Source organism: Rhododendron vialii, chromosome 7a (assembly GCF_030253575.1).
Source record: "Rhododendron vialii isolate Sample 1 chromosome 7a, ASM3025357v1".
Lineage (NCBI taxonomy): Eukaryota > Viridiplantae > Streptophyta > Magnoliopsida > Ericales > Ericaceae > Rhododendron > Rhododendron vialii.
The window spans coordinates 6,333,224-6,357,709 of record NC_080563.1 but is presented as its reverse complement, the minus strand read 5'-3'; the positions used below and the strand labels follow the sequence as shown (position 1 = coordinate 6,357,709).

The window sequence follows — 24,486 nt, the reverse complement described above, 5'->3', positions numbered from 1 at the left end:
CATCGACTCATTCATAATTAGACGTGCATATCCTAGTACGGGCTCTCATACCGAGTTACTAGTGTTGAATGATGAGTTAGCTTGATCGTAGTATTTAGCCGTGTATATACGAAAGGGACTCTAATGCTGAGGTAACGATCATGGGTAGTCGGTCAACTCGATTTTGGATCCCAAGTTAAGCACGAGCTACTAAACGTAACTGGAACAGTAACACCAAATCAACGCCAAGCACATGTTACGGGACATAATTGGGATGGTAACATCAAGTCAGCGCGTCACGTGGTGTCACCGTTTCACATCATCCATCCTTAATTCCACGTCACTAATGAGAGCGCCACGTTAAAATGGCATTGCCGGTAAATACTAGTGTGAGAAGGGGGTAATATGGGGAAATCGGTTCAATAAATGGGGATAGCCCACAAATCCACTGCACAATGAATAGCAAGCACGCACCGGATAAAGCTTTCCTCAACCCTTTCTAGCGAATTCCACTGAAAATAGAAACAAATTTTACTCTCTCTCCTCTCTCTAGATTTCAGTGCTTCGGAGATGAGCAGAAAGTTGGATTCGTCTTTCAAGCTCTGAAAAAAAAGCTCGAGAGGAAACTCCCCTGGTATTTCAACTGATTCTCAATAGAATAGCTCTGTTTTCAGCTCAGCTGACAGTTTGATTCATCCATCGCTTCAAACTCTGAGCCGAGCTATGTACGGAACGATGTCGAGGGACACGAATCCCTTGTTTTCTTCGACTTTAAAGCAAACAGACGGAGAGCTTGTGAAGAACAGAGAATCGATGAACACAGATCTGTATCAGCAACAACACCACAATCAGAACAGCTCTGGCCTGATGCGGTACCGTTCCGCGCCGAGCTCGTTCTTTTCTAACCTCGTAGGCGGCGGCGGGGGTGAGGATCCGGAGTCGGAAATCATGTTCACTAAGTTCATGTCCGCCGTTGGATCCGGTGATTCTGGGCCGCAGGATCTGCAGTTCACGATAAAGCACGAGACGACGCCGGAGCAGGAGAACCAGTATTCTGGTGCCCCAAATACGGCGCCGTTGGTTTACCGGGCTCCAGTGGACCAGAATCCTTTTTCAAATCATGGTGATTCGGGGTGTGGTAATGATACAAGTCTGAGTCCGGTGCGGGGGAAGGGCCCGAATCTGGTACGGCAGAGCAGCTCTCCGGCGGGGCTTTTCTCAAACTTGACGGTTGAAAATGGTATTTTCGTTTATTTCCTGTTTTTAATCTAGATAATAGATTTATGATTCATTTTAGCTGGAACTTATCTTTGCCAAGGATAGTTGGCTTTTACAGCCCAGGAGGGGTTTCACGAGAAAAGAAAGGAATTTTTTGATTGGCCCTTCTCTCTTATCTCATCATTTTTCAACATCCAAAGGGGTTGTTTTAAGTGGCTTATTTGACGAAAAAGGATGAGGTCATGAGGGGTTACATAGGAAACGTTTAGACTTTGTTCGTTTTGTTCCTCTGGAACCAACCCTTCTATTTGGGCACGGTCCCTAATATATCTTCTCTGCAATTATTACTGTCCTTTCTCTATCTCTCTCCATGTTTTAGTAAAAAACTTTCTTCGAAACCCAAACTAATAGACCCTTCCGTTTAGTTGCAAGGAAAGGATGGGAAACAACATGATTATTTTGCTTTCCCGCACTTTTTAACGTGTAAGGTTACTACTTAGTAGGATAATTGTGGGACGCATGTCTCTAACTTTCCCTCCATGATTAGCTTCCCCTCAAAATTTATCCCGCAAAAGTCTGAAGATTATACGGGAATCTTATTCCTACATAATTAATCATTTACTAGGTAGGAACCACTACAACAACAGCCCCATCCAGCGCCGCATTCACAGGCTTAACAACATTCTTAACCACCCAAACCTTGTTCTTGGCGTGGTCTTTACCAGCTCCAACAGCATCCGCACAGGTCTTGTGACCAAATACCATGCACTTCTCACAGCTAAGAGGCTTCCGTGGATACTGAACTTTAATAGGAAAGTTAGTACCATTGACCAAATTACATCAAAAACTTTCAGGTAGAAAAGAGCCAACAGCAACCTCTGCGCATATCTTTGCATAGCTGAGCCTCTTACAAGTTTCAGTCATTTTATCTGCGTATAAAGGAACACCCACTGCACTTGCCGCATTGCTCAAGCCTTCAGCTTTCCCCAACTCAAGAGGAACATTGTAGAATTGAGCCCCTCGACGCATATCTTTGCATAGCTGAGCCTCTTACAAGTTTCAGTCATTTTACCTGCATATAAAGGAACACCCACTGCACTTGCTACATAGCTCAAGCCTTCAGCGATCCACAACTCAAGAGGAACATTATAGAATTGAGCCCACGAGGGAATCTTCTTCAGTTGATCCTTCTGTAAATTCATCTGGGGGAACCATTGCTTAAGCATCATTAATCTACCCCGAAAATGCCAAGGTCCAGCTTCAACCACATTTCTATAGGCCACAGCCCTATGAAACTGAAAGAAGAAATAACCATCTTCATTGGATAACACAGCAGTTAGGCCAAACTTTCCCCAAATCTTATGAGCAATAGTCTTCACAGCCATGAAAGGCAATTTACATTAAAAAAGATACCCTACAACACAATCCTTCCATTTGGCCACCCCCAAATTTGCAACATCCTCAGGAGGGCTAACCACAACCCTACCATTTGATACGACGAACGAATAATATTGCAATTTCATACTTGGAGTCACAGATTCAACACCACAACCCTATCCTTCCCGGACATATTACTAGGACCAAAGACACCAGGTACAGAAAGAATACCTGTCACAGGACCATGACTCATTCAGCAGTTTCTCCTCCTCCAAAAAGCGCCTTCAATTTGATCACTTCAGCGTTCAATTCATTGATTTGCTTTGTAGCTGATCATCCGTGGAAACCCCCAGGTGTTACGACAACGGCACAGACGCCTTCTCAAGCAGTTCGTTGATGTTAACTTTCTCAGAAGCCCTAGGTGGTGAAGAACTCAAAACCCTAGCACACGAAACCCGAGTGAAGAATACAACCATCGAGAATAGGAAAATGATCCTCGTAATCCCCAGTCATGATGTCCAGGAAGAAGAATTAATGCTTACTGCTATGGGCATTTCAGGAGCTCTTGTTTGCATGTAGAAGATTGTTTCTAGCAATTCTCTTCCCAGCTGTTATTAACACGAAATTGATCATAGTTCCAATAGCTTGTGTATTTTTTCATATGATTATTACGTTCTGAAGAGTTGTGATAAATGGCAGGATTTTCTGTTATGGGTGATGTGGGAAACTTTAGAGTTGGCAATGGAACCAATGGAAAAGCCAGTCCAACTAAAAGGTTGAATGGTCATATAAACTTTTCATCTGGGACATCTTCTTGCTCAAGATTCATGCCGCAGATTTCTGAGAATGCAAATGAGAGCAGTAGTCCAGATAATGAGCACCTAGAGAATGATAATAGCAGCAATGGGTTTTATGTACCCAGCTTTCCTAATGATTCCTGGAATGATTCTGGGTTCACTGGCCAAAAGAGAAACAGAGACGGTGAAGAGAAGTTCTCTGGTTTCAATGCATTGGAAAGTCAGGTAGCATTTGCAGTTGATTTGTAATAATTGTTATTTGTTGCAATTTTGCCTTTTGTGTTTAATGTATTTTCTGTATCAGCATCGGGACTCCAGAAATTATGCTACTGGTTTAACTCACCATTTGAGCTTGCCAAAAACTTCTGCTGAGATGGCTGCTGTAGAAAAGTTTTTGCAATTTCAACAAGATTCTGTCCCGTGTAAGATCAGGGCCAAAAGAGGTTTTGCAACACACCCACGAAGCATTGCAGAGAGGGTAAATTCCTCAAATATATCTCTGAAGGGAATAATTTCTCATGGAGTCATGGGGTTACTATTGTTTGTGTTGTCATCGAATCAAATGTTTGATATGGCTCTCTGGTTTGATTCCAGATGAGAAGAACGCGTATTAGTGAAAGAATGAGAAAACTGCAAGAACTTTTCCCAAACATGGACAAGGTAGGTTTTAAGATTCCTGTTTCCATGTTCACTTAATTTGAAAGCATACAGAGAAACTCAAAGCTCGTTCTGTTTTCAATTGGCAGCAAACAAACACAGCGGATATGTTGGATTTGGCTGTTGAGTACATTAAAGACCTTCAGAAACAGGTTAAGGTATACCAAAACAAGTTCTCCAGATTAAACCAAGTGAATTTCTAACCAAACATATCTTCATCTCATTTCTTGCTTTTGATTGCAGACTCTCGAAGACACTAGGTCAAAGTGCACGTGTTCAAGTAAGCAGAATCAATCTTCAAATCCTAGTGGTTGACTTGCTCTTTTACTGATATTCATAGCGACGGAAAGTTGGAAAGGAAACAGATAGCAAAGCTAACTTATCTTTTTCAATGCACTGATAAATAGTAGGTGGGCATGAAACAGAAAGTTGGTGTAATCTTCGCTGAATCCTGTGGATAATTATTGCTTGTTTAGCGATAATAGCTAAGCCCATGGCCATGTTGTAACTTATTTTTGTAGAATTTACTCTGGGTGATTGAGAAGTTAAACCAACTTGAGATGATACAATGGTAATGGATGGCTATACCAGTGTAGGAGTATTTTGTATGCTGAGTACGTCAATATTTCCTTTTGCGACGTGATCTGCATTTAATGGTATTGCTCGCTCTTCATTTAACTGCATTAACCCTTGTTTCGTCTGAAAATCGATTAAATTCGATTCTATGTACCCTTAAGTAGCTGTGCTTGTAATTGGTGGTGAGTGGGATTCCCAGCATTTTCTGTTCAAGTGATTGAACTGGATGAATGATTATAAGCAAACATTTTTATTTGTTTCCTTTGAGCTGACGAAACACTGCCAGACTGGTTGTGAGATTGAGGACTGTGGTAGCCTGATGGAAAACGAGAAGGAAATTAATTGATCTTCGGTGAAGAAAAGCTGTTTTTGATTTAGTGCCCATTTACAGAAATGAGTGTATAATATGAGATTCAAACTTAGCAAGGAATAATAGGTACTTTCCTTGAGTCTTTGTAACAGATCGAAAGAAAAGTGACACTTTGAACTGAAACTGGAGGGGCTTCAAACAAGCAAATCCAAAATCAGTAAGACATTGGTAAAGTCATCCTTCGGATCTCACAAAAAATAGTGAAGGCATCAATGAAATAACAATACCGGGCTATCTTTCGTCGGCTGGAAATCATGACTGTTGAGTGATGACCCACATTTTAAAGCTCGTAAATATTTTGAGTTCACTCATTAAACCTTATATGCACGTACTCTATGACGTATCTCAATTTAAGTTACTCGAGCTCGGCATGATTGAAACTTGTTTGTTGTCGATATCTACGCTTTTGAAAATAACTGCACAAGGTTGAAAATAACTGCACAAGGAGAATCACTTATTCATGTACATGTAGATATTGGGTTCGTGGATGAAAAGGAAAAGAATAGGGGAAAAAACTACAAGAACACGGCAAAAGGCTCATGAATCACACGTCCAAGAATCATGATACTTGGCTTATTTATTAGCACTACTATTCATGCACTAACAAGTTCCTTGTCTTGAAAACAAAGTGTCGTCAACAAAAGCTAATCAAGTAATCAGCTCCCTTGCATGTAAAAATGCTCGTCGGATTGTCGAGGAAACTGGTATAGGCTGCGGGACAAGAATCCTTGAAGAATTTCGAGTAACTTGACGGCTTGCAACCATTAGGATTGTCATAAGCAGCAGTGCAACAATACTCGGGTTGCTTGAAAGCCGTACACGCGCTCTTACATGCCACAACCCGCCCATTCCTTCTTACCTGCAGTTTGCTAGGGCAGTGGATGTTCAAGTCTGTAAGACACCTTACAGGCCTACAATCCCCTGACCCACCAGAGGGAACTATGGAAATTGGAATGTTGAATCCTTCAACGAGGTTAATAGCATAGGAATCAAACTGGTCGTCTAGCAAGAAATTAGCGAAAGTCGCCAGTGGTAGACTGTAAATAGATCCACATTCCTCTATGCTGCCGTCACAGTTGCCACTGGTACAATTTACTCCCCCAGCTTTGTCAAAGGAACATCCGGTGCGGGCCCACACGTCCCCAGACCACCCTGCTGGGGCGCTAATGTTGATGGTTTGGCTTGGACTCAAGGCAACTCCGTTGTCCATGAGTTCAGGCTTTACTGGCGGGCCTGCAATCCCTGGCCAGATTTTGGTTGTGCATCTGTTTTGCAAAGTAAAGACAGTGGCATCTCCACCTGAAGAGATCCCAAAATGCAACGTTAGTTTTTGTTCTGGGTACATTAGGATACTGTAACCTAGGAGAGGGAGATTTTGCCTTTGGCAAAGACTCGAACCCTTGACGTTCTAGTCTAGTGAGAAATAAGAATGCAACTCTCAAAGAGTTAATTTCGTTATTACTTCTTGTTTCTACTGTGTTTCAACTTAACACATGAAACACTAACAACATCAACATAAATTAGTCTCTCTATGTAGAACAAGAATGAGAAATGACAGGATAAGAGAGAAATGAAATGATGAAACCAAAATCCTTTACCTAAGAAAGTGAAAACTAGGAGAGGAGAAAGAAGGAATAATGCCATGTTTTGATGGGTAATTTGGCTTCTTCGACAAAGGGAGTGGAGAGGTATATAAAGGGGTGGTTGAATTGCACACACCATTGAGATGGGGTGGCAGTTGGAGCAAAAAGAGCTGAGATGGGTTTGCCAAAGTTATTCCTCCGTTAGAACATGAGAAAAAGCGGAGTACAAATTAATGTGATGTTAGAGATTTTCAATATAAGTAATAAGTTTCTATGTGGGACTTTCTGAAAAGTTTCATTTTCGTATTGTGAGAGGTTTGTGTGAAGGTAGCAACACCTTTTCACATGGGTTTTGATTTTTTTTTTTGGAATAGTTATGACACCCATTAAACTGGGATGCGTTTATTTGGAAGGGATTGATGTATTTGTTTGGTGTAGATGTGAAACATGGGAGTTCCTACAAGAGGCATGACCTTCCTAAGAATTGATAGTATTACAATCCAACACATAATTCTCCCAAGTCATTCTAATTCATATGGGTATGATGTTACCTTATGATTTCTCTTGGAATGCTATGTCTCCTAAATTTCAATTCCATCATTCTAACCTGGCTTAGCATGCCAAGGATTTGAAACCATAAACTGCATACCTTGGGACTCTGTTCTTTGTCATGAAAAATATTCCTAGTCAAGTAGTGATTTAAAAGAAAACTAACTCTGCAACTCACGAATTGGTGGTGAATGTGTCCCATGAGTTTTGCGCATTTTGATTGTAGAATATATAAGACTGGTGGTGAGAATTGGAAACTGTGGCGTAGTCTGAAAAGAATGTAATGTGTATAAACTGAGATTTGAACTTAGCATTCATGAAAGAATTCGAAAAAAAATACCATAGCGCTATATCCGAATTTGTGAATGCATCTTTCTTCAAGTCACAGGAGTGATGACCGTGTACTTAAGTTTGTTAGATATCTAGGATGGCTAATAAGGGAAAAATTTCTCTGAAGGGAATAATTTCTCATGGGGTTACTATTGTTTGCGTTGTCATTGAATCAAATGTTTGATATGACTTTCTGGTTTTGATTCCAGATGAGAAGAACGCGTATTAGTGAAAGAATGAGAAAACTGCAAGAGCTTTTCCCAAACATGGACAAGGTAGGTTTCAAGATTCCTTCTTCCATGTTCACTTAATTTGAAAGCATACAGAGAAACTCAAAACTCGTTCTGTTTTCAATTGGCAGCAAACAAACACAGCGGATATGTTGGATTTGGCTGTTGAGTACATTAAAGACCTTCAGAAACAGGTTAAGGTATACCAAAACAAGTTCTCCAGATTAAACCAAGTGAATTTCTAACCAAACATATCTTCATCTCATTTCTTGCTTTTGATTGCAGACTCTCGAAGACACTAGGTCAAAGTGCACGTGTTCAAGTAAACAGAATCAATCTTCAAATCCTAGTGGTTGACTTGCTCTTTTTACTGATATTCATAGCGACGGGAAGTTGGAAAGGAGACAGATAGCAAAGCTAACTTGTCTTTTTCAATGCACTGATAAATAGTAGGTGGGCATGAAACAGAAAGTTGGTGTAATCTTCGCTGAATCCTGTGGATAATTATTGCTTGTTTAGCGATAATAGCTAGCCCATGGCCATGTTGTAACTTATTTTTGTAGAATTTGCTCTGGGTGATTGAGAAGTTAAACCAACTTGAGATGATACAATGGTAATGGATGGCTATACCAGTGTAGGAGTATTTTGTATGCTGAGTACGTCAATATTTCCTTTTTCGAGGTTATCTGCATTCACTGAAAGTCGATTAAATTCGATTCTATATACCCTTTAATAGCTGTGGTTGTTTCGACTGGATGAATGATTATAAGCTAACTTTTTATTTGTTTCCTTTGAGCTGATGAATGATTTTAATGGTTTGCCTGATGGAAACGAGAAGGAAATTAATTGATCTTCGGAAAAGAAAAACTGTTTTTTATTTAGTGCCCATTTACAGAACTGAGTGTATAATATGAGATTCAAACTCAGCAAGCAATAATAGGCACTCTCCTTAAGTCTTTAGTACTACTATAAAAGGCTCTTGAATCACATCTCCATGAGTCCTGATACTTGCCTTACTTATTCGTACTATACTATTCATGCATTATATATTTGTTCTAACAAGTTCCCTATCTTGGAAACAAAGTGTCATCAACAAAAGCTAATCAAGTAATCAGCTCCCTTGCATGTAAAAATGCTCGTCGAATCATCGTAAGGATAGCTATAGGCCGCGGGACAAGAATCCTTGAAGAATTTTGAGTAACTTGACGGCTTGCAAGCTTTAGGATTGTCGTAAGCACCCGTGCAACAATCCTCGGGGTGGTTGAAGGCCGAACACGCGCTCTTACACGCCACAACCCGCCCGTTCCTTCTTACCTGCAGTTTGCTAGGGCAGTGCATGTTCAAGTCCGTAAGACACCTGACAGGCTTACAATCCCCTGACCCACGAGAGGGAACTATGGAAATTGGTATGTTGAATCCTGCAATGAGGTCAACAGCATAGGAATCAACCTGGTCGTCTAGCATGAAAATGGCGAAAGTAGCCGGTGGTGGACCACCGGAAGTTCCTCCACATTCCTCTACGCCGCCGTCACAGTTGCCACTGGTACAATTTACTCCCCCAGCTTTGTCAAAGGAGCATCCGGTGCGGGCCCACACTTCCCCTGACCACCCTGCTGGGGCGCTAATGTTGAGGGTTTGGCTTGGACTCAAGGTGAATCCGTTGTCCGTGAGTTCAGGCTTTACAGGCGGGCCTGCGATCCCTGGCCAGATTTTGGTCGTGCATCTGTTTTGCAAAGTTAAGACAGCGGCATCTCCACCTGAAGAAATTGCAAAATGCAACGTTAGTTCTTTTGTTCCGGGTACATTAGGATATTGTAACCTAGGAGAGGGAGATTTTGCCTACGACTAGACTCGAACCCTTGACATTCTAGTCTAGTGAGAAATAAGAATGCAACTCTTAAAGAGTTAATTTCGTTATTACTTCTTGTTTCTACTTTGTTTACAACTTAACACATGAGACACTAACAACATCAACATAAATTAGTCTCTCTAAATGTTGAACAACAATGAGAAATAACAGGACAAGATTGAAATGAAATGATGAAACCAAAATCCTTTACCAAAGAAAGTGGAAACTAGGAGAAGAGAAACAAGGAAAAATGCCATGTTTTGATGGGTAATTTGGCTTTCTTCAACAAAGGGAGTGGAGAGGTATATAAAGGGGTGGTTGAGTTGCACACCATTGAGATGGGGCGGCAGTTGGAGCAAAAAACGGAGTACAAATTAATGTGATGTTAGAGATTTTCGATCGGGAGATGCTAGGGGCATATCAATTTGTCACACCTCAATCACACACCTCTCACATACATGTTGGTCCCTTGCATTTATTGTGGAATTCCCATACATGCATGTGAGAGATGTGTGGTTGGGGTGTGACACATTAATGTGTCCCTAGCATTTCCCTTTTCGAAAATGAGTTTCTATGTGGGACTTTCTGAAAAGATTCATTTTCGTATTGTGAGAGGTTTTTGTGAAGATTGCAACACCTTTTCACATGGGTTTTGATTACTCCCTCCGTCCCTTTTTAAGTGTCCTGCTTCGTAACTCCAACTTATTAAAAAGACATCATCATTACACCTTTCACATCAACTTTTTCCTCCACTTTCCCTACTTACCCATCATCATTACACTTTTACTCACTAACTTTTCAAAATAAAATTTACTTTTAGGGACAAAATAGACAATACACCAACTTTTACCTCCCTAACTTTACAAAATGGACACTTATTAAGGGACAGCCTAAAATGGAATACTGGACACAAAAAAAGGGACGGAGGGAGTATTATTTTTGGAATATTTATGACACCCATCAAATTGGAATGCATTTATTTGGAAGGGATCAATGTATTTTTTCGGAATAGATGTGAAACATGGGAGTGCCTACAAGAGGCGTGACCTTCCTAAGAATTGATAGTATTACAATCCAACCCATAATTCTCCTAAGTCATTCTAATTCATATGGGTATGATGTTACAATATGATCTACGGAGTACCTTGGTATGCTATATCACCTAAATTTCAATTTGACTTGGCTTAGCATGCCAAGGATTTGAAACCATATCTGCATACCTTGGGACTCTGTTCTTTGTCATGAAAAATATTCCTAGTCAAGTTGTGATTGAAAAGAAAACTCACTCTTTTAACTCATGAATTGGTGGCAAATGTGTTGCGTAAGTTTTGTGGATTTTGATCGTAGAATATATAAGACTGGTGGTGAGAATTGGAACTGTGACGTAGTCTGAAAAGAATGTAATGTGTATAAACTGAGATTCGAACATAGCATTCAAGAAAGAAAATGAAAAAAAATTTCCGTAGCACTATATCCAAATTTGTGAATGCATCTTTCTTCAAGTCATAGGAGTGATGACCCTGTACTTAAGTTTGTTAGATACAGTATCTAGGATGGCTTTTAATTCAGTATTTTAGTTGAACTGGTTTTCCCTTTGGTTTCCAATACCTACTCTAAAGTTTCACACATCCCTCATAGCAGCAAATCCTGCAATTTGTCACAAATCTTCAGCAACAGACTCCCTAGTCACAGAGAAATGCATAGGCCTCCATTCCTAGCTACTGTGACCAAGCATTTGGCCTATCTTATTAAGTACAAGTGAGACAACCAAATTAACATGCAAAAGTATAGGACCGGATCTGTCCTCTTATTATTTTGTCCGGTTTCTGGTTTCAATTTTCTCTAACCGAAGTTCCAGGATTGGTGGTACAAATGCTTTGAAACCAAACAAACTGGACCACAATGGACCGTTTTCGCCTCAAATTGTCAGGAAACAAACACAGCTTGGATTCTTGGATTTTGCAGTTTACCACCAGGCCGAATAACACCTCTTTTTTGGACAAAAATTGAGTGCCCAAAGCAGCGGCTTCCAGGACTTACGTTTAAACATTGGATGACAACATGTATATATATTGGATACTGTTTAGGATCTTTGAATCATGTTTTTTCGTATATATGCATGATGGGTACTGATTCATGGTACAATTCTCTATTTATTACTTCCATTTTCAAGTCTTGAGTTGAAACAAATAAAGAACAAAGCCAAGGGGAATACAAATTGATGTGACCACTTTATGAGTAAGATGCCTGTTGTAACAATCTGATAGAAAGCTATCATAAATCGTACCCGTGGGCCGATATGACTGATTAGTGATAATGCTTGTTTGATTTTCTAGTACAACATTTCATCTAATGAATGACAATAATTGTTGTATAGTATATGTTTATATACGTACTGCTAGGCCAATCTCTCGGGGTTTCGACATACTTAATATAGGAGTACATAATTAGTGTCAATTGGTGTCCCCCTCTTGGCCTCTTTGAACAAAAATTTAGGGCCTAAAGCATATATTAATAACCACATGGATACTGTTTAGGATCCTTGAATCATGTACTTTTGTTTGGATGTTGCGTTTGATGATGAAAAGGAAAGAAAAACAAGAAGCACAAGGTTCATGAATCACATTTGTCCATTAAAGTAACTGTTACTGATTCATGCAATTCTGTATTTATTTCAACCATTTCCATGTCTTGAAAATAAAGTTCAATCAGCAAAAGCTGATCAAGTAATTTGCTCCTTTGCACGAAACAAAGCTACTCGGATCATCACGGGGATAGGTAGCAGCAGCGGGACAAGAACCCTTGAAGATTCGCGAGTAACTCGACGGCTTGCAAGCATCAGGACTCTCATAAGCACCGGTACAGCAATACTCAGGTCGGTCGAAAGCCAAACACGCGCTGTTACACCCCACAACCCGCCCATTACTCCTCACTTGCAGTGCGCTAGGGCAGCGCGGGTTCAAGTCCGTAAGACAGCTGATAGGCCTGCACTCCCCTGATCCGCCATAGGGGACTACTGAGATTGGAATGTTGAATCCGGCAAGGAGGCTAATGGAGTAGCGATCTGTGTTGTTCGGTCCGTCTAGGAGGAAATTGGCGAGGGTGGTTGGCGATGGAGTTGTGTAGGGTCTGCCACATTCCTCACTTACACAATTGCCGGTGGCACAATTTAGTGGATCCCATCTACCGCCTTCGTCGAAGGAGCATTCGGTGCGGGCCGACACTTGGCCCATCCAACTTCTTGTTACTGTGATGCTCACAGTTTCGCCCTGGTTTAGCCTGATTTCGCCACTCATGAGTTGTGAGTGCAGCGGCTGCAGCAGAATTTTAACTCACAGGTGACAAAAATGCATACAAAACACTATATGAGATAACTATTTATTTACTTTGCTTGAAGACTTATCGAGTTTATTTTATTTTATTTTATTTTGTTGAGCTATATAATCTATGTACTCACAAATTTCAGTAAATTGCTTTGCACGACTGATTCAGTAACGGCAATAGGAAAGAAATATCAAATTATAAGAAAAAAATATACAAAATTTTAGTACGTTTTTTTTGGAACCAGGGAGTTGGGCCCTATTGTTCCACCTGTGTCAAGGACGTTTGGCCATAAAGGCTCGGTGCATCTGTTCTGCAATGTAAAAACTGTCGTCTGATCGGTACCTAAAAAGAGCAGAATGCAACATCATTTTCTTGTTTGTTTGTTTGTTTGTTTGTTGCTTTAGTTCCATCTGAGTATCGTTCTAAAAAAGCGAAATAGGCAGATAAGACTGAAATGAAATGATAGAGCTAGAATTCTTTACCTAAGAAAGTACTGGAAACTAGAAGAAGGGAAAGAAGAAGTAATGCCATGGTGACTGGTAATTGGGTCTTCAACAATAGGAGCAGAGAGGTTTATAAAGGGTGTTCAGTTGCAAACACCATTAACATGGGGGTGTGCAGTTGGAGGAAAAAAGGCCGGTCCGCCGGATATGAGTTTGCCAGAGTTGTTCTTGCGATAAAACATGAAGAAAAGGGGAATACAAATTGATGCGACCAGTTTATGAGTAAGGTACATGATATTACCATCCCTATAGAAAGCTGTCATAAATCGTACCGGCGGGTACTATGCATCGACCTCACTATGCAGATCTGACGGGTACGATGCATCGATCTCACTATGCAGATCTGACAGTTACAAGATTACGTTTAATATTAAGTAGATATCCGGAGTTCATTTGTGGCTTGTGTTTATAATTTGCGATTGAATAGTGATGCCACTCGTTTGGATTTCCTGCACTACATTTCATCAAATGAATAATCATGTACATATTGCTGTTATGAATTGGTAACGCGCTTAAAACAAACAAGTATTTGGGGACAACCTCCAAAGTACACACTTTTGAGATCTATTCCATCTATTCACGCGTGATGCACCACGTGGTACCTAAAATGTGATCATCAAAGTATTATTAATACACAAAACGGAAACTGATTGCGGTGGAGTTTAGTTTATCAATAAAAAGAAAATGACCATAGTAACATTATCATTTTTTTGCTTTATCCTTTTCCAGGGAACAAAATTAGGAAAAACTTCCGGCGTTTTTTCAGAGTGATTTTCTACGTGAGTATGTAATCTAGCAGGTAAAAGTAAAACTGATTTTTGAGCTCTTCGGTAAAACTGATTTTTGAACTCTGCCTGGAATTTCTACAAGAGAACATGCTTGTACATTTTGGAGGCAAAACTTCGTCCGAACACTCTCCCACCGCTAGGATGGGTCTCGAAGCTGCATAGCATTGTCCTTGTAAGAGGAGATCCAGAGTCATCACGGCAAGTATTCTTGCATTTTTTTTGCACATATATGCCAACACTTTCAACCGATAACTTCAGCTGGTCACTATGATCGGTTAGCCGAAATGCAATTGCCAAAATCCAGAAGGCCTTCGTAGTTCCTCCTGCAGTTTGTTGTAGATGCTTGGCGGTCGTGACTATAGTAGGGATAGTTTTTGGTTCTCAACGAGTCATTGTTCTTTTACGAGTTTACAATGGAAAAAAACTTACTTCTATATCAGTTGTAAAGGGCTCAGAGGAAGCCCTCCCCATTTTCTGTGAGAATTGGAGATTCCTGGAACACCTTAGATTGGATTTCTTTCCAAAACTATGCATAGATATCAGTTAAGAGGATTTCTTCACTCCTGCTGACGACGGAATCTCGGTAACAAAAAAATTCACAGGTTCTCCCATAATTTCGAGGCCATAGGCTATAAACCACCAGAGTTGCATAGGGAGATATGAACGAGATGGAATTTGCTTAAAACCACATTGAAAAGGTACATTGCTAGTCGAACCTATAATGGCCATATACCCTGTTAGAAGCTCAGAACAGATACGGGTTTAACCACACAACGCGATAATTGCAATGGAAGGCTCCGTTTGAATCTTGAATTTGACAAAAGAAATGGGAGACGAAGATAACACAGCGTAGTAATGTAGAAAAGCTAACGTTATCGTCAGGTAAAAATTAGGCATTTCTTAAAATTTCAGCTTGTCCAACTACATGTAACTTCATTTCCTTCCCTTTTCAGTTCTTTTTTTCCAAATCTTTAGATTTCTTGTAAGCAGATTGGTAGCATGTTAGTATGTTACTGTTAATATCCTTAGTCCCAACTAACCCCCAACCACCTTGACTCAGTCGCGAATTCTTAAGTCATAACCACCACCCATATCTTATTAACCCAATGTAAAAAAGAAATTACAAAAAATAATAATAATAATAATTCTCAGTCTTGTTCCATATAAAAACTGCTACAGCTGATTAGAAAATCAGCTCACTGATAAACTCTTAAATTTGCTTGTTAAAAAAAGAAAAAATCCAATATGCATTCTGCATTTGTTCCAACAATGTTTATGTCATGAAAACAAAAGTGTAACTAACAAAAGCTAATTGAGTAATCAGCTCCTTGGCAGGTAACAATGCTGGTGGAATCATCATACGCGTAGCTATAAGCCGCAGGACAAGAATCCTTGAACACTCTCGAGTAAACCGACGGCTTGCATGTTCTAGGACTATTATAAGCACCGGTGCAGCAATACTCAGGTTGGTTAAAAGCCAGACACGCGCTCTTACATGCCACAACCCGTCGGTTCCTCGTCACTTGCAGTCCGCTGGGGCAGCGCCGGTTCAAGTCTTCGAGACACCTGACAGGCCTGCAGTCCCCTGATCCGCCAGAGGGGACTATGGAAACCGGAACGTTGAACCCATCGACGAGGCTAATATCGTAGAAATCAAGCGGGCTGTCTAGGGTGAACTCGGCGAGTGTAGCTGGCGGTGCGCCGCCGGTTCCAGCGCATTGCTCCATGCCGCTGCCACAGTCACCGGTGGCACAGTACCCTCTACCGGATTGGTCGAAGGAGCACTCTGTGCGGCCCCACACGCGTCCTGACCACCCTGTTGGGGCATTGATGCTGATGGTTTGCCCTGGATTTAGCACAAGCCCACCGTTCATGAGCTGGGGCTTTCCAGCTCCGGCTAGGATCCCCGGCCAGATGGTGGCGTTGCATCTGTTTTCCAACATAAAGACCGCCGCATCAGCACCTGAAAATGAAAAGAAACAAATGCAACATTTGTGAGAAAAATGTAGATTGGAAACGAAAATGGTTAGAACCAGAAGTGTGTGTATACCCAAGAAAGTGGAAAATAGGAGAAGGGAAAGATGCACTAATGCCATTGACAGGTTGTTGATTGTTCAATGGGGGGTGTACGAGGTATATATAAAAGAGTTTGGGTAATTATTAGGTAGTGGTTCGGTTGCACACTCTTTTCATGGGGTGGCAGTTGAAGCAAAATAGAGTGCGATATGAGTTTGCCAAAGCTGTCCTCTCCTGAAACACGAGTAAAATTCAATATAAACTACAGTATATTGTTAACACGGGAGTTGGAGCCCTGCTGTGCCAACCAAATAGTTATCGTACAGAGCTAGAAAAATGTGATCCGGACCATTCACTTCGTAGGTGTCAATGCGTAGAACAACCCCGTAAAAGAATAAAGTTGATCAAATATCGGAAACTCAGTAATTGAACGACTAAGTTAGATGTCGGATCAACTTGACTTTTATAGGCGTAGAATGAGGTCCATGTTCAGTAATTGAACAACTAAGTTAGATGTCGGATCAACTTGATTTTTTATAGGCTTAGAATGAGGCCCATGTAGAGGGCACAATAGCCTGCTATGCCTTGGACAGGGCCTCTTATGTGGTATATATTAGGATCCAACAATACATTATGAATTCCATATGTGGTAGTATTATGTAGTATGTGAGATTTAAAATAGTTTCTTACTTCAAAGACCATTCATCCTGTTTTGGTAAAAGAAAAGAAGACGTACGAGAATTATCGGTGTTGAGTTTGATTGAAAACAAATTACAAAAAAAAAAAAAAAAAAATTTCGGAGTTGTTGGTTTGATCCAATTCTGAGAGAAACTTCGAGCGTTTTTTTTCAAGCAACCTTCAACAAGAATATGGCGAATATAACTTTGTTTTTCGTTTTAGTTTTTTGCATGGAGTTAGTCACCGGACCATTCGAAATATTCAAGGCATCTCACTTGCGCCCAATTACATGTAAACCAAAACTTGTGGTTACTTCGAAGGCCCTTTGCCGCCGAGTGACTTGAGGATTAAATCAGGAGCTCACACCTATCTTAGAGGAATTCTCCCAGACTCTTGGACCTCCCGCATGACCGCAACAAGTTGGTACAGCCGTTTGTGCATACTGTGGTTGGGTACTTAGTTTGGTGGAGTCCGCACGCCCAAGTGAATCTCCACCCACCACCCGTTTTGAATTTGGGAATTATTTTCAAGCTTCAAAATGTGGGAGGGCCATGGATTTTGTGAAACTTTATAGTTCCATTTTTCCTATTAATTTTTGTTCTTTGTTTATGGAGATGAGAGAGTATGGTTCCAATCTGTACAAGAAAGAACCATTTGCAATAAAAACAAGTTTCCTCTCTCCACACCAGGGGTTTCATGACTCCTCGAGTCCTCTTGCCTGCTTGAAAATGCAGAAATGCCAGATATCACATAGTCAAAGTTTAGATCGCTCACAGCACTTCTTGAATTCTCTCTAAGTGTTATGAGAGTACTATAAACAACAAAGAGTCGATCACGACTATCAATTAGGCAGTGATGCATCACTTGAGGAAGTGCTCAAATGCTCAGTGCATTTCTGTCCTGTCACTCCACAAACTTAGACAGGAAAAATGCATACTGTTTGACATAGAAAAGCCACTGATTATATATTATCGTAGAGACAATCAAGCTTACATAGAAAGCAAAAACAACTCCAATAACAGAAGCCCAAATTAACAGGATTTGGTACATAAATTTCAATGTTTCCACTTATTATTAGCACCATAGGAAATCGCATCATACAACGGAAAGGCTCTCTCTATAGCTCTTAGCTAGCACACTCTTTATTGATAAGTTTTTAGATCTACAGGCACTGACTAGTAGTTCTACTTCCCAACACCACCTGCACCATAGAAAAGATTAAACAGCTTAGTGTGAAGAGGGTACATATAATTGGAAGAATGACTAATCAGTAACTACTCTTTTGAACTACCGATGATGAACAACCCGTATGATCAAATGTAAAGCATAGTCCCTCTGTCCCCATCTATTTTCACTATTTCGGGCATCTAATGATATAATCACTTTTCTGAGATGCCCGAAATAGTGAAAATGGGCAAATAACTATGGGAAAGGGGGAGTAATTTGCTACCTTTGGCATCCCAAAAGGAGGTTAGAATAACCAAGGAACCAGTAACTGGTGAATGGCTTGATAAATGTTGTTGGATCCATTTACTAATAGCTTACATTTTTGGGACAATTGGTAACTTAACATTGTATCAGAGCTCAAGTTGCTAGAGATCTCGGGGTCTCTCTATTTGTATTATGTTTCTCTTCTTTGCATTCTTTCACAGTAGATATGAATGTTTTCATCTCCACGTGCAAGACAGGTTGCAAGTGAGGAAGGTGTTGAATAGCTTGATACACATTGTTGAGCCTATTTTCTAACAGTTTAAGCTTTTGGAACAAGTGACAAAATAACAGTAACGACCATGGGAACTCACATAATAGGGCTAGCCAATGAGAGATCAGTTTAGTTTACATCCCTCCCAAGATCAGGTCCTCAAAGGAGAGAGAGAGAGAGAGAGAGAGAGAGAGAGAGAGAGAGAGAGAGAGAGAGAGAGAGAGAGAGAGAGAGTTACATGATTCGAAGTTAACAGCGCACTTGTCAGGGAGCTGCATTGCCATATTCCGATCAACACCAGTGACAGGAGGGCCGTTGACAAGGACACACAAGCAAGGCTGGCCTAGAGTTCTGATGGCATTGCAGCAAGCTGGACTCGGAGGAATGGTGCTAAACGGCACAACTGCTGCCCTGCAGGGTATTAGCTGAATCAGTGACGAGAAGAAAGTGCTAGCACAAGTCTGGCTCTTGCCTTGCTCCACCAAACCTACCATCACCACCATAATCACCAACACTGTCAGCGCCTTTGAGCGAAAAAACATCATGTTTGAGTGAAATCCTCAGTATCCTACTCTGGTGAAGGCTTTTTTTGCTACAAGAAATTGAACTTGTTATGGTATGCATATATAGGAGGTGAATGCCATGCCCGTGTGTGCTTCTGTCCTAACCCTACGTTGCGGTTAAGTCATGTTTTTTTCATGGTAGCTCTACCATTGAGCTGATTTGGGTTGCAGTGTCAAATTTTGTGAATGTATCTCCCGTATCAAAAATAATGGCAATGCAATGTGGAACATTTTGGCTTACAAAGAGTTAAAGTTTTTAGGGGACAAAAATTTGGCTAAGAAATTCTAGAGCTACACACAACCACTTAGTTCACTGGCCCATTCTACTTAGAACTGACAACTGGAATTCATTTAAATGACTGGAAGATGCCGACCATTTTAACCGTAACAGACTAGTAAAATGGTTAAAAGCTAACGCCGTAAATCATGATACTTTGAACTAGGAAACCTATTCAGGTTTCTTACTGTCTTGACAGTCGAAATTACGTGACTTGGGAACAAAGAATGTGCCATTAATTGCTACTGTGAAAGCTGCAGCATGTGCCTAGCTAACAACTAGGTGCACGTTGAATGGTTCGATATTTGATTTGGCCCTCTTTCAACTCAGCTTCTAACAAAAATCAGGACATCAACGTAAACCAGTGCTCAATAAGATCTAACCTGCTTTCATGTCTGAATGAGAAGTCATTATATAGAACCTTCAATTCCATCTTTTGCACATTCTTAGCCAAATATTTGGACCGCGGAATCTACTTCTGCCATGAATTGTTAGAAAGTTGAGGTCCTCGTTGTATCCTGCAACAACAGCACCCTCGGCCTGGCCATTACATCACAGACCCTGACCCAGCAGTGTATTAGCCTTATAAAAGAGAACATGTTCCGACTCCCAACAGTGTTCATATAGTAAGAATACACTACTTCATAATCAAAGGGCCAACCCTGACCCAACTTTGCTTCAAATCTAACAGCACTCAATCACAAGGAGAAACAAATCCCAAATTGGCCGGCATGACAAAATGGCATAGATGACATGAGTTGGTTATCTTCAACCATATGATAATACACTTGTCAGTGGTGGATCTAGAAAATCGACATCGGAGGGGCACACATTCATTATAAGCTTAAAATTATTTTTCCACACAATATCACTTTCAATCAGAGGTTTATAAGTCTCGGTGCTAGTTTTCTTACTGAAGTGAGCACTATTTTTCACATGCAAATAACAGATTAATTTGAAGAATCAAAAGCATACAATCAAAATTAATAATCTGAAGTCCTAGATTTCAAGAACGCAATATTATCAATAGATCATGCGAAAAATTAACAGTAAAAAAGACTAATCATAATTTAATCAAGTACGTCAGATAGCTAGTATTTCTTAGGGATAGGGATAGAAATGTAGGAATTGGAAATCTAAGGGGGCACGCGACCCCCTGGGTTTAAGCCTTTTAGGTGACGCCACCCCTGCTTGTCATGACTCACGACTCGTGATACATATTAGAGCATGGCATGCGAGTAACCACCATCCCCCACTGAAATAGTCTTGAGCAAATCACACATTGCTTAGTTACCAGCCAAACACACCAAAAAAAAAAGAAAAGAAAAGAAAACTTTCCACAAGAGTCACCTCCTCCAAAGCTTCTCTGGATAATTAACTTCCAGGCACAGGACTCAAAGAATTGCTTCTCACTCCTCCAGTAGGCTCACCCATAGCCCAAGACATTGCCTCCACCACATCCGGGCTACTCTCCTCGGGTCTCCGCATTCTCCTTACCCTCACACTAACATCAATGGGCACTAACAATAACAGCTAGTACCTTTTGGTGGAAAGTCTAAAAGTATTGTCATTAGTATTTTTCACCCTTGAATTTGCAAATCTAAGCACCTTATTTTTCACGGTCTCCTCGCTTTTAGCTTAAATTTCTACCCATCAACAAGAATATGAACACCCTCTCTATAGGAGTTAAAGGTACGGCTAGAAATTCGACGAGACCCATATATAACAAACAAACGCTGATAGGAGTGCAACTCTCAAACATTAAACCTAAGGTAGAAAATTAAGCATCCACTATCATACCGATTAGGTATGATGCTAGGGATGACAAATTCGATCATGGCAATGCCATGTTTGCCATCAAGTATGAACAGAAGCATTTATGGCGTATGATCTAGTACAAATTACTCCGAGACTATTAACTGAACAAACAAAAACAACGTCCGTGGAAGTTCAAGCGAAGTGGACATGAAAAAAACAAATAAGTACTTGTCCTCCATGAGCACGCATATTCAAATCCCATTGAGGCCCAACATTTCAACCTTTTTGAGCTGAAATTAGTCAAGGTTGGTGCAAGTTGCCCGGACATCCATATAAGTGTATGTTGCAGGACTGATGAACAACAAGATGGGTACTGAATTTGGTAAACAGAAGCGAATGGCAGAGTGTATAAAAATCAAAGAAGGAATTTGAATTATGATTTATACTATACCTAGTTCTATAGGGATACGGATTTCGAAATTGGTAACAGAATGCGAAGCAAAATTAGTTGGTGATGTTATTACTACTCTGGAATATTGTAAAAATTTTGTTCAAAAAACATCTTTATTTTTGTTAGAGATATGTGAAACAAACTTCTTTTTTTGACGTGTAACAAAATTGTTAATCCGCGACAGTCAACGTACTTTTTCTCTACTGAGATGGTGCAAAGCCACTAACGGCGTATGTATTTCAGTACCGTTCAAAACTTACCATAATTATTGGAGTAATATATTTATATACGACTACAAACTGCAAACTTGAAGGATAAATACTCCATAACATGAATTATAACACTTTAATATACCTTGACATTAGTTCTAATGTATTAAATTACATAATTAACATACGTATCATGCATCTCAGTTTTGTTTAATTATATTTAAATAAACAATTTTTTCAAGAGAAAAACATACTATATACTCCACTATCTTCCTAAGGCCGTGATTCCGGAATACACGGTACAGGTACGCCCGATGCTTTGGCCGATACAAACTATCGAGTCCATCTACGGTGCACATATATACAAATATATATATATATATATATATATATATATATATATATATTTGTATATAGTACCCAAAAAGTCACTTTAGTGGTAAGTATTTCATATGAAGGGATAAGATTTCACATTGATATCACTCCATACGAAATATTTACCACTCAACGTGGAAGTACTCATATTTTATACGAAGTGGTAAGTATTCTACATTGAGTAATAAATTTATACTTAGTATTTAATGTGGAATACTTTCCATTTCTCATGAAGTATTTATCAGTAAATGTAAAATACACTTACCACTGAAGTGACTTTTTTAATATCATACACCAAAAAGTGATTTTGTGCACCATAAAAAAAGAGAATTGATTTCTATACTCTATTTTTTTTTATATCCACACACTTTTTTATGTTTTAATCAAAAAATACATACACTTTTAATACTAAAATAAAAAAAAGAATGTGATTATTAAAAAAGAAAGCGTAAAAATTACTAATTTCCTAGAGAAATTCCAAACTACCAAGCTACATGTACCGTTGTACTTTATTAAAAGTCAATGAAACACTAGATTCCGGTTTTAAAAAAGTGAAATATAGTACTCCACAGGGAAAAAAAAAGAAAAAGAAAAAAGCAGACCTAAGAATAAAGGAGGAAGCTATGGTACACAGGGTATACCGTATGTCTAAATTATGACAATTTGTGATTTTCATTATGCCGATTTTTGGTTTTTGAATGCATATTTATGATTCTAGTTACGACTTGTACATTAAAATTTACCTGTTGAACAGGTCATTAGCAGGTTACCCATAATTAAAAAATATTGTTATTATGTAACCATAATTATTCGTACCGAAATCTATAATATTTATACCCTAACCAAATATATGCGTACAATATCAAAAATTAAATAATGTTACCCACAAATGTTATAACAATACCATAAATTGGCATTATCTTACCACAATGAATCGTACCAAATTTTTTTTGACTCGTATGATATTCCGTAACAAAATCAAAATATGTCGTACCAGAATCAACAATTGTTATACTCAAGCCAAAAATATTTGTAAAATGCCAAAATTTTTATAAAATATCCACAATTATTATGACAACACCTAAAATTGTCATTTTCTTAACACAAGGTGTCGTATCAAAAGAAAATATATTTAAATACCACAAATTATATAACAAACCATAATTATTATGACAATACTATAAATTGACGTTTTCTTACCACAATGTGTCGTACCAAATGAAACTAATTAAAATATTCCGTAATAACACATGTCTAAAATACCACAAATTTAGGAATATAATCAAATTTGTTATGACAACACCATAAATTGACAATTTCATACCCACAACGTGTCGTATAAAAAAATTCAATCAGAATATTCAATTAACGAGTTATAATCAACAAAATATCATACCATAAATTCAGTAATATAACCAAAGTTGTTATGACAACACCATAAATTGGCGTTTTCATACCCACAACGTGTCGTATAAAAAAAATTCAATTGAAATGCTCAGTTAACGATAGTTATTATTAACAAAATACCATACCGCAAATTCAATAATATAACCAAATTTGTTATGACAACACCATAAATTGACGTTTTCATACCCACAACGTGTCGTATAAAAAAATTCAATCAAAATGTTCAATTAACGATAGTTATAATGAACAAAATATCATACCACAAATTTAGTAATATAACCAAATTTGTTATGACAACACCATAAATTGGCGTTTTCATACCCACAACGTGTCGTATAAAAAAATTTCAATCGGAATGTTCAGTAAACGATAATTATAATTGGCAAAATACAATACCACTAATTATTTTCAATTTCCGCCACATTAGTTTTTAAAATTTTAAAATTTCCACCATATTTTCTTAATTTTCGATTTCCTCCATACTATTTTTTCAAATTGTTATTTGTCCCTACACAATACCTCAATAATTTAAACTAAAAATGAAGTTCTCGCACAAAATTTTCATCCAAGAAATTCACCAAAAAGTAAGTACTATACCCAAATTTTTTAATACAACTACAATTTCCTCTCAAAATATTGTCTAAATCAAATTATTTCTCCACAAAATTTAATTCAAAAAATCAAAATTCCTTCGTGGAAAAATGAGAGGTCACTAAAAAAATAATTATCCTACTGTCTCAAATGCATACACTTTCGACACTAAAATGGAATACAAAAAAATAAGTGTGAATATCAAAAAATAGATTGTAAAAATTACTCCCCTTTTTGTAATTGGTGAAATTAATTACATTAATACCCAATCTTATTAATATTCAGGGCGATGCACTTAACAATTGGTACTATATATTTGACACATGGAT

The 24,486-nt window shown here is 39.0% G+C and overlaps 6 protein-coding genes across 8 annotated transcripts; 1 reads left to right on the top strand and 5 right to left on the bottom strand.

Annotated features, from left to right (window-relative positions):
- Positions 1-429: 429 nt before the first annotated feature.
- On the top strand, positions 430-8,349 carry LOC131334303 (transcription factor bHLH130-like). 2 transcript variants are annotated; one of them, XM_058369241.1, is made up of 6 exons: positions 430-1,219; positions 3,274-3,596; positions 3,676-3,849; positions 7,646-7,711; positions 7,798-7,866; positions 7,952-8,349. In XM_058369241.1, exons 1-6 carry the CDS (start codon positions 703-705, stop codon positions 8,021-8,023), a joined length of 1,221 nt encoding a protein of 406 aa, XP_058225224.1. In that variant the 5' UTR covers positions 430-702; the 3' UTR covers positions 8,024-8,349. The 2 variants fall into 2 exon arrangements, with proteins under 2 accessions (XP_058225224.1, XP_058225223.1); XM_058369240.1 differs by lacking the exons at positions 7,646-7,711; positions 7,798-7,866; positions 7,952-8,349 and adding exons at positions 3,966-4,031; positions 4,118-4,186; positions 4,272-4,715 and having other exon boundaries at positions 431-1,219.
- LOC131334304 (pathogenesis-related thaumatin-like protein 3.5) lies at positions 5,594-6,667 on the bottom strand. The gene is made up of 2 exons (XM_058369242.1): positions 6,573-6,667; positions 5,594-6,273 (listed from the first exon to the last, which is right to left on the bottom strand). The coding sequence occupies exons 1-2, from the start codon at positions 6,616-6,618 to the stop codon at positions 5,609-5,611; spliced, it is 711 nt and encodes a 236-aa protein (XP_058225225.1). The 5' UTR covers positions 6,619-6,667; the 3' UTR covers positions 5,594-5,608.
- A 406-nt stretch (positions 8,350-8,755) lies between the features above and the next one.
- Positions 8,756-9,857, bottom strand: LOC131332583 (pathogenesis-related thaumatin-like protein 3.5). The gene is made up of 2 exons (XM_058366885.1): positions 9,727-9,857; positions 8,756-9,423 (listed from the first exon to the last, which is right to left on the bottom strand). The coding sequence occupies exons 1-2, from the start codon at positions 9,770-9,772 to the stop codon at positions 8,756-8,758; spliced, it is 714 nt and encodes a 237-aa protein (XP_058222868.1). The 5' UTR covers positions 9,773-9,857.
- Positions 9,858-12,082: 2,225 nt separating this feature from the next.
- LOC131334302 (pathogenesis-related thaumatin-like protein 3.5) lies at positions 12,083-12,829 on the bottom strand. The gene has a single exon (XM_058369239.1). It carries the CDS (start codon positions 12,809-12,811, stop codon positions 12,224-12,226), a length of 588 nt encoding a protein of 195 aa, XP_058225222.1. The 5' UTR covers positions 12,812-12,829; the 3' UTR covers positions 12,083-12,223.
- Positions 12,830-15,266: 2,437 nt separating this feature from the next.
- LOC131334301 (pathogenesis-related thaumatin-like protein 3.5) lies at positions 15,267-16,305 on the bottom strand. Its single transcript, XM_058369238.1, has 2 exons — positions 16,181-16,305; positions 15,267-16,093 (listed from the first exon to the last, which is right to left on the bottom strand). The coding sequence occupies exons 1-2, from the start codon at positions 16,224-16,226 to the stop codon at positions 15,429-15,431; spliced, it is 711 nt and encodes a 236-aa protein (XP_058225221.1). The 5' UTR covers positions 16,227-16,305; the 3' UTR covers positions 15,267-15,428.
- Positions 16,306-17,763: 1,458 nt separating this feature from the next.
- On the bottom strand, positions 17,764-20,052 carry LOC131334300 (protein LIM1). Of its 2 annotated transcripts, XM_058369237.1 has the most exons (3): positions 19,750-20,052; positions 18,765-19,013; positions 17,764-18,025 (listed from the first exon to the last, which is right to left on the bottom strand). In XM_058369237.1, exons 1-3 carry the CDS (start codon positions 19,775-19,777, stop codon positions 18,009-18,011), a joined length of 294 nt encoding a protein of 97 aa, XP_058225220.1. In that variant the 5' UTR covers positions 19,778-20,052; the 3' UTR covers positions 17,764-18,008. The 2 variants fall into 2 exon arrangements, with proteins under 2 accessions (XP_058225220.1, XP_058225219.1); XM_058369236.1 differs by lacking the exon at positions 19,750-20,052 and having other exon boundaries at positions 18,765-19,122.
- Positions 20,053-24,486: the final 4,434 nt, after the last annotated feature.

Excerpts from the sequence above, each read along its gene's own strand:
- LOC131334302 (XM_058369239.1), bottom strand. The coding sequence starts at position 12,811 with ATGAGTGGCGAAATCAGGCTAAACCAGGGCGAAACTGTGAGCATCACA.
- LOC131334303 (XM_058369241.1), top strand. The coding sequence starts at position 703 with ATGTACGGAACGATGTCGAGGGACACGAATCCCTTGTTTTCTTCGACT. Across the intron at positions 3,850-7,645 it reads CACGAAGCATTGCAGAGAGG|ATGAGAAGAACGCGTATTAG; the intron begins GTAAATTCCTCA and ends TTTTGATTCCAG. Across the intron at positions 7,712-7,797 it reads TTTTCCCAAACATGGACAAG|CAAACAAACACAGCGGATAT; the intron begins GTAGGTTTCAAG and ends TTCAATTGGCAG.
- LOC131334301 (XM_058369238.1), bottom strand. The coding sequence starts at position 16,226 with ATGGCATTAGTGCATCTTTCCCTTCTCCTATTTTCCACTTTCTTGG. Across the intron at positions 16,094-16,180 it reads CCTATTTTCCACTTTCTTGG|GTGCTGATGCGGCGGTCTTT; the intron begins GTATACACACAC and ends TTTCATTTTCAG.
- LOC131334300 (XM_058369236.1), bottom strand. The coding sequence starts at position 19,071 with ATGATGTTTTTTCGCTCAAAGGCGCTGACAGTGTTGGTGATTATGGTG.
- LOC131334304 (XM_058369242.1), bottom strand. The coding sequence starts at position 6,618 with ATGGCATTATTCCTTCTTTCTCCTCTCCTAGTTTTCACTTTCTTAG. Across the intron at positions 6,274-6,572 it reads CCTAGTTTTCACTTTCTTAG|GTGGAGATGCCACTGTCTTT; the intron begins GTAAAGGATTTT and ends GGATCTCTTCAG.
- LOC131332583 (XM_058366885.1), bottom strand. The coding sequence starts at position 9,772 with ATGGCATTTTTCCTTGTTTCTCTTCTCCTAGTTTCCACTTTCTTTG. Across the intron at positions 9,424-9,726 it reads CCTAGTTTCCACTTTCTTTG|GTGGAGATGCCGCTGTCTTA; the intron begins GTAAAGGATTTT and ends CAATTTCTTCAG.